The sequence below is a fragment of the Cicer arietinum genome, chromosome 7, assembly GCF_000331145.2.
Source record: "Cicer arietinum cultivar CDC Frontier isolate Library 1 chromosome 7, Cicar.CDCFrontier_v2.0, whole genome shotgun sequence".
NCBI classification, from domain to species: Eukaryota; Viridiplantae; Streptophyta; class Magnoliopsida; order Fabales; family Fabaceae; genus Cicer; species Cicer arietinum.
In genome coordinates this window covers 43,727,215-43,736,234 of record NC_021166.2, presented here as the reverse complement: position 1 = coordinate 43,736,234, position 9,020 = coordinate 43,727,215, and the positions used below count along the sequence as shown (strand labels likewise).

Below are 9,020 nucleotides of genomic sequence, written 5' to 3'. Positions count from 1 at the left end.
ATTCGCAGAGAAGTACATTCTGCACCGACAAAACCATCTTAGAATAATTATAAACAAATGATATTTAGTTTATCAAGATAAAAAAAATACCAATTTTTGCCTCAAAAGTGGATGCAAAGATTCACGAAGTGCTTGAGCAGAAGCTCCAATTCTAGAAGACTGTGCTTGGGCAAGAGCTTCTCTCAAGGAATATGGCTGGCTAGGAGAGCTTAACTGGGAATTTACTCTCTGCCATAAATATCCATTATCAGGTGTTCCCTGAGGCTGCCACACAAAAATTAAAGCCATAAGATGTAAAAAATGGATTCACCTACATCGAGCAATCAATCCTGGTATAAGGAAGAAAAACAAAGCAGAACAATATGCTAGTAATAGCTAAGCAGAAGTTGGCTCACCCTGACTTCCTGCCTTGAGGCCTCAGATAGATAGTTGTTGATTGCAGGAGAAAGTCTCTCAGAGTATTTGGGGGAAGCAGGTGCCTCCCCTATGGGGTTGCGAGAACTAGAGCCAAGTAACATGCCATCAGCGGGTTTTTTGTGCTGTATAAATGCTAAAGTTAACAGAACAGCGTTGACATTTGACAAAAACAATATCACAAGTGAAAGGAAACTTAGTGGTCCAAATGACAATAAATATTCAGCAACTATCTTGTGGGTGCTACCGTGCTAACATCGTGGTGACTATCTAGCTTTGTAACCCAAAGAGACAGAGTTCGAATCCCTCTGGGGAATGTATGGCCTGTGCCTCCCCACTACCCTACTAAATAATAATATACCTCCTCCCCTATTTTAAAAAATAATGTTCAGCAACTCCAAAAAATTTAAATTACAAAAGCCAGTCAATCACATGATCCAGATTATGACACTATTGTGCAGAGAGTAACCTCAAATAGAAGTAAGCACTCCTCCATGAGCTTGAAAAACAATCTAGTCCGGGCAATGCTTTGCTGGCATGCCTTGACCAGTGATGCATCATCAAGGTTTCGAACTATTTCCAGAATTACAATGGAAACTTCACGCTTCTCAACAGAATTCAGGTTGTAAAAAACAGGCATCTCATCTAATATCTGAAAAGACAAACAGAATTCCTTAGAGAAATTGGAAGTCGAGAAATAATAATTTTAGAAAATGATAGCAAGATTAAATATATAAAACTTATTATTTTTTTTACATAAATGTTGACAAACTAAAGTTTAAATTTGTAGCATTTATTATATGCGTAAACTATACTTAAACCTAGTATACATTAAAATATTTCTTTACTAAATAATAATTAGAATATATTCCAATTTAATTGAAAAGTAATTTCTTGACAACATTTGCATAAAATCCTTACAAGTAAAAAGTTGTAGCGCAACAAGAAGACGATTAAAATAAAAATAATTTTATGCACCTGTCCAATAACTGGCAAATATAGCTGAGCAATATACAACTTATCTTCAGGCTTTTGGTATCTCACATCAAACTCGTGCTTGCACAAGAGCACTACCAAGATTCTTGCTGCCTACAGATGGATACACAAGGAGGATAATATCTAATAAAAAATGTTATGAATCAGAAATTATACAACTTTCAGGAGGCAGAAGAAAATCAAGATACTCTATTTCCAACTGAACTCACCTTTGCCCGTAGAGATAAATCTTCATGATCCCAAGTAACAAAGAGTTCTTGTATCAATACAGACGAAAGGTAGTTCCTGTAAGAAGTGTATCAAGTATCGACAGTCAAATATCTTCATGATCCCATAAGTTATAGTACGTTTACTTTAAAGTTTAAATCCCCTCCAAGTTCAACAAAGTATAGCATTGTTTCACGTCAATGAAATAAAACAAAATCTAATCAGACAGATGAAACAATAGTTATTTAATGTCATCGAAAGCAGTGTTATCAATAGCGGATTGCGGAAAATACCTAAACACCAAAAATCTGCTTTGTGAAATAGCGGATAGCATTGCTGTGAAATAGCGGATAGCGTTGCGGTCAAATAGCAGAGGCCACTTAGAGGTTGAAATAAGTAAATTATATATAAAAAAGACATGTTGTGTACAAATAAAAAAGGGAATGGAGCTATAGCATAGCTTATATGTTGAAAGGTATATGTATTACAGTGAATATCGAAGTAATACTCACTAACTCTTTAGTTTTTATATTAAAAAAATAGGCCATGTTTGGCATTAATGCAAAATCTTCAGTTTTATTTTTAAACACCCTAAAATCCTCTTTTTTTCGCTATTGATGCCGTTTCGGCTGGCAGAAATTGGAATAGTGGCCACTATCGTCCTAATAGCGAAACTAGGATTGCGTTGTGGTTTTCGTAGCGGATTCCATCAAAATCCACTATGTTATAGCGCTTGTCAAAATCTGTTTCTGTTTTATTATTAAAAATATCCCTCAATTATAGGATTTGATTGAATAGTGATCTTTTATATATATATATGATGTACTGTTAGCATATTTCAATTCAATAAAACATATTTCTCTAATTCTTGAGAGCGCCACTATTTGACAACACTAATCCAAAGAAAACAAACAACATCCAAAGATAGGTCAAAGGCCCATAAGATAGTTATCATCAACTAACATTATTGACAGGAGTATAAAACGTGTAACATAGTTAAAAAGACTAAGCTAAGAATCCCAATGCATAAATTATGATACTTCCCAGGTAAATATTTGTGCCCGGAATAGCAACAACATGGCATACATAGGTAATCAATTAAACACTATATCAATACAGTACCTATCTGAAGGATCTCTCCCAGGCATTTCAACAAAAAGATCATGGTCACAGATTATTTGTAGAAAGGTAAGTTTGCACTCATGAAGAACTGATTGACATACACCAGAGAACTTATCGAGATATAATGATACCTGCATAGACAATAAACTTGGAATGAAGTCATACAATCATCATAGCATGGCAACAATGCCCTAGGATTGGGAAGGGGTGAAAGATTGTCAGTTGTAAAATGGATTGTAAGATCCTACCTAATATGCCAAATTATACATACACATGCATATTCATTCATAAATTCATAAAACAATAACATAGATAAGGAAAATAACCTCTAAATCATATTGAACCAACGGGACAACTCTTAAGGACAGTTCTATGATAGGGACTTGTGTATTATGGGGTACTCAACTCCCACATCGAGTGGTATGAGATGCTCTATGAAGTATTTAAGTAGATTGATTTTTCCCCCTTGATAGATAGATGGCTTTTAAGGGAGGGTTTCCCAAGTGCTTGGATACTTATCATTCTACGACACTGAATCTATTTTCTTGTTGGCTATTACCACCCAATATTCAATCCCATACCAATATCTAGCTCCTAATAATTTATGACTTTAGCTTGGGTAGTACATTGCTGCCATAAATAATAATTATGCCTTAAGCTTGGGTAGAACATTTTTTGTCCTATTTATAAGAAAAAGTTACAACTTTTAAGGTGTATTTTATTGATTAAATTACTTTTATACTCATTTTAAATGTTTATTTTTTCAATATTAGTGGGTGAATTTAATGTTTCACAATTTTCCATGATTTCGTGTTTGGGCATATATGGAAAATATTTAGAAAGTTAAAACAATAAATGAGTTTAGTGGTTGATGATTTTTGGTTTTTTCTCTTGTAATTGGGGACCAGAGGGAGTAACGCTTCAAGTTTAAGAAAAATTACAGCCAAATATATCAAAAGCCCAGGGGAAAAAAAAAAACTTCATATAAAACATACCAACTCAAAAACTTGTCGTGGCTCAATAATTGATAGAAGATCATAACAAAAGAAGGCCAAACTACTGTTCAAGCGCTTTGCCAAGCTTAAACCCTTCTTGCAGCGCTCATGCACCTCGGTGAGAAGGCAATCATACAACTGCATTATGCATCTGAACACCCCATCCTTCAACTGCATTGGTGGGATATCTTCACCTTTAGAGGAAAAATGAAAGAAAGAAAGAATGAGATCAAAGTTCAGGCTAGAATATATGCCAATTTGAATAGTACGAATTTGATGTCATTGTTTGAACTTTAAACACAAAATACATTTTGAAAGAAGACAAAGACCCTCTCCACTGAATCAAATACATATAACAGCAAACTAAAAGTGTGTTTGGGTAAATAGCTTAGTTAAGTGCTTACTCAATCAGCTATTCTATAAAGCTAAAGAGTTTATTTATAAGCTATCCAAGAACTTGCAAAAATATGCTAAAAACAATTTATAGATGATAAAATAAGTTACTTTTAAAGCATGTTTTAACACTGATAAATGTACTTATGGGATAGGTCCAAATTAGCTCTAATAAGCTCTTCCAAATGTCCCCGTTCCTTCTTCACTATGAAGCCTGCTTTTAGGCAGAAAGCAACGTGAACAAGTCTGTTCAGACTTCAGACAAATAGTAGACTCCTGGAGTTCAAAAAGTTGGCAAACATCGAGAAGGTGCCAAAAAACATATGTGGGCATACAGTAAAAATAGGAGCATAGTAAATAGCATATATAACATCTATCTCAAAATCTATATTTGCACAAAATACCATACATGCATTAAAAAGAGCTGATCAGATGAATATAAGTAGAAGACCAAAAACAACTCCAGTGAAGCTACTCAACCAAACCTATATCTAATTGGCTTATCTGAGGATTTGGCTTGGCTTTTGACGTAACACAATGACAGCACTTCATCTGGTAGCAAATCTACTTAGTGGAAAAGGTTTTTGTGGTTATTATTTAGGTAGATACAAAAGATTATATATCCATGTGAGTTTACATGGGCGACACTTGTTGCCCATTAACCAACTACAATTAAGTGATGGAACTTTTTTATAAATTATCAATTAAATAGCTCAAGCTCACTTCCGAAATTATATTTAAATCAATATTCTTCATAATAGATAACAATAAAAAATGAACTGTCAATAAATTTAAAAGGATTACAATTTCATAAGCCATAGAATGTTTGTTTTTCACAGGAATAAGCAATAATATGTTTGAATGATCAGATTAAAAGCTTTTATAGGTACCTATGGGAAGGCTATGATAGAAGAGGCGAGTCTTCTCCAATGCCATTGATTTAACAATTAACTCCAGAAAAAACCATGCCATTGCCAAAACATCATCATACACAGGTCCAACCCGATACCCTTTAGCCTGTATCATGAACTCATTCTATTCACTAACCAAAAGGGTGAAAAGAAGCAGACAATTGAAAATCCATGCTAATAAATTGGTTTTACTTGCAATTATTACACAACATCATGAAATCCATTCAACATAAGAAAATAAATAAGGTAGCACAACTCAAATAGAACAGCAATGAAAATGTGTATAAATGCAAAGTCAAATTGCCTAAACAGAAAATTATTGATGATTATATCAGAAACTAAGATCTATTTTCTTTATTTATGTGACATCCTTCGTAGTGAAAGTGATTCTCGAACCATTAATTATTGACAGAAAATTCAACTTACAGGGAAGAAATTTCTGAATTCTATGCGATGATGAATCTTGTAATAATTCAAATTATTTTTTCTCATCTGGTTATACCCACAATATAAGTCTTCAATGACATCTTTTTAAAACTGGATTTCCACTAAAATTGTAAATAAATGGTTAGAGAAGGAAAGCCTTTGGTTTAATGCTAAGGATAAGCACTAAGGAAAATTGAGATTGGAAGAAAGTGAAGGATAAGAGATATCCATGTATGATTACACCACCTGTAAATAATTAGTTTCACATAAAGACAACAGCAGTGCAAACAGTAACCTCTTTAACCAAATAATATTATGTGCTTTTAATACTGGAAACATGATCTGGAAACGTGAGACTATTGTCAAACATCCCACCAAGGGAACTTCCTACTTCCCTTTGAAACATCAAATCTGCATATGTATGCACATGAGAAGTAGCCAATTTCTAATGTGTAGTGAAAACTCAGACAGATGAATGATGACTATGGTTATAACATTACAACAAACAAGGGGTATAGCAATAGTCAGATGATAATGAACATCTCAGTACCTTACTTCGTGCCAAACTTCCCCATACAGTGGATAATCCAGGATATACTGGTGGTTGACGACCCCCAAAATCATCAAAAGCACAATCGACATAGTTGACAAGAAAATGATTTCTTTCAGCATCATCAACTGACTCCTGCTGCACCCTACAAATTAAACTCACGTATCATAACAATAACTCAAAGGGTAGTTACAAATTCAAAGAACAAATTTCCCACATGTCAAAGTCAAAGACATACACAACCACACAAGGGGTCTGACAGCTATACATTCCAATTTCCAAATAGATTTTAAGTTAAGCAATACCCCCCACCCCACCATAATCGCACACAAGGGACTGAGGAGGGACCGAAAAGGGTACAACACATATGATTTGAGATCATACATGTGTCATGGTTTTGACAACACAGACTTCCATGCCAATGCTATCCACCAACTCACAAGAAGAGTATGACAAAGAGGCCTGTAACTAATCAGGGACAAAAAATGACATCTTTCTGACCCAAAAGCATTGTTCACAGTACATGATCCAACCACAGTATATCCCAATCCAACATGTTTTTCTCTTCTGTTTTCTAATTTTGCACCAAGTTATAACAAAATGTGTAGCATAAGAATACACACTTCTTGAGGACCACATACTCCCCTTTAGTGTGTCCTCAATTAGATTTTACCAATTAGCAGTTATAAAAAGGTTTAAAGGGCCCTCTATGTTATATTCTTAATATCTCCGTATGCAGAGGAGTATCCCAGTTAGACCAAAGGGATCTCAGACACATGCCATAGCAACACAGATGTAAACAGTATCTCTAAATATAGCCACTAAACAAAGAAATTACTATACCATATAGTATAACAGAACAATAATTCCAAAAACAAACAAGCTTTACAAATGAAAAAAAGTATTGTTTTCCTTATCAGATTCAATTTTAACAAACTTAAACTTGAACCAAATATAGATAAATGGCATACCTAGTTACAATATTAACCATAGCCCGGAAAGCCGCAACCTAAAAGCAGTTGTGGAAAGGTGAATTTAATGTGAAAGAAGTATTGAACCAACAAAATATAATCTAGGAAGAAAATAAAATAGTATATCCACCAGCAAGGCTCTTTTTATAAAACAAGTGACAAAAAAGGACCAATTAATGAGCAAACCTGGAGTGTTTCTCCACCATTGCCAATAAGATGAAGCAACATGTTAAGAATTGGATGAAGAAACTGAAGTAAGGCAGTAGAGTCAACATTCTTCAAACTATTAATAGCCTGCATTCCAGAATAAGTGAATCTTAATTTAGTACTCCAACAAATGATAACACATGATCAGTGTACAGTATAAACAAACTACGGCTTCAACTGGTTACAAACATACAGAGTGAAACCCAAACGAAAAACAGGTAAGGATTGCACGGTCAGAAACCAGTTAATCCATATACCTTTTGCTAATAAACAAAGCTAAAATTAGACAAAAATGATTTACAAATTTACTTATATTTGTTATTGATGTCAACAATAGCTAAAATATAACTGTATTACTAAGACAATTGGACACATGGTACCACGGAAGGTGCCTCACTTGTGGCCATGAGGTATTAAAATTACCCACTACTACCAGTTATCCCACCAGATGAAATAATATGAATTTGAGAAACAATCTCTTCAACCGCAATTATGAAGCTCGTGGCTACGCCACATCATCCATGGGTCACTTGCCAAAACAGAACCATGGCTAATCCTCTACCACTGCCTTTCCCAATCACAAGCCATAAACACTCAAGCAACAGACCCCAAACACTAGTTGAAACTACCACCTTTATTCTCTTGATCTAGCCTCACTGCATCAAGAGAAATCAATCGCAATCAAACAAAAGCTAAACTTGCACACTTACAAGCAAGCTTCTCTACACTAGGAACATCATTGAATGACACCAACTACTTGATGCTTACAAGAAGATATTCATCAACTTGAGCGGTGCTTGTTCGATTCTCACCACTCGAAGGTCCCACTTTGGATGTTGCAAAAGCAAAAATAACAGAAATAGTGATAGGTCCGATGAGAAGGAGCAAGTGTCGAAGGATTGTCGTAGGATTGGCCATTGACACATGTATAGATACATTCCCAGTGGAGATGCTAAGTTGGTGGCAGTCCTTGTGACCATGGTTGTCAAACATGCACGTTAACTCGTGAGATGGCACGATCTCACGCATTTTTCTTCCAACAAGGCATCGCATTTCAGAAATTGGTGGAAGGGTCGCATGATGAGGAAAAACGTAGGATTGTAGGGTCCGCAATATTCGTTCTCATTGGAAATCGGGGATTCTCGGCCCGTTTCGGCCCTATTTGCTTTCCTTACCCGTTTATCCCGAATACAACCTGATTGTAAAAAACATATGCGCAAGTGAAAGTTATGATCACTATGCATTTTTTAATACAGCAATTAATTCCCAACTTGGGGAATTTCAACGATTAACAGGTTCAATGTTTCTTCTTTACTGCTCTGAATCTCATTTCATCCTTTCACATGATCCCTTCTTCTATAAATCCTTTACTCCTCTACACATCTTCTAATCTTGGCACCTCTTCTTTACTGCTCTAGAGGATGTTGGTTATGATCACAACGCCTTGGATGATGTGTTAAATTAAGGTTTTAGATGTTTTTTAGATGTCAGTGATATTTTTAGTTTTATGTTCGAGATTATGAGTGCTTGTGATTTATGATTAAATCAATGAAATTTTTCCATTAAGGTTATTTTTCTTAATTATGATATAGTTTTATCTTTTTTGTGGAATCTTACAATTCGTGTTACAATCCCACGATTTGCGATCTTTATATAGCCAAACGATCTGAGTTGAGATCACGAGTTTGACAACCATGCTTGTGACGATAAGAGAAAGTAGAGGAAAGAAATGGTCATCACACTCTTCATTTTACCTCACCACTAAATCCATCATTTGCAAATTGCATTTGAATGCAAAATAGGAGTAGCTCTTTGTCCACTCGTTTGC

General features: G+C 35.0%; 1 protein-coding gene across 1 annotated transcript in view; it reads right to left on the bottom strand.

Moving 5' to 3' along the window:
• LOC101495183 (guanine nucleotide exchange factor SPIKE 1) overlaps positions 1–9,020 on the bottom strand; it is a 29,302-nt gene that overhangs the window by 7,421 nt on the left and 12,861 nt on the right. Inside the window, exons 15-25 of the mRNA XM_004511122.4 lie at positions 7,172–7,279; positions 6,986–7,023; positions 6,015–6,159; positions 5,018–5,144; positions 3,735–3,928; positions 2,740–2,870; positions 1,620–1,695; positions 1,393–1,503; positions 884–1,066; positions 396–539; positions 91–264 (exon numbers count right to left, since the gene is read on the bottom strand). Coding sequence (XP_004511179.1) covers positions 91–264; positions 396–539; positions 884–1,066; positions 1,393–1,503; positions 1,620–1,695; positions 2,740–2,870; positions 3,735–3,928; positions 5,018–5,144; positions 6,015–6,159; positions 6,986–7,023; positions 7,172–7,279 — 1,431 coding nt within the window. The remainder of the gene's footprint in view (positions 1–90; positions 265–395; positions 540–883; positions 1,067–1,392; positions 1,504–1,619; positions 1,696–2,739; positions 2,871–3,734; positions 3,929–5,017; positions 5,145–6,014; positions 6,160–6,985; positions 7,024–7,171; positions 7,280–9,020) is intronic.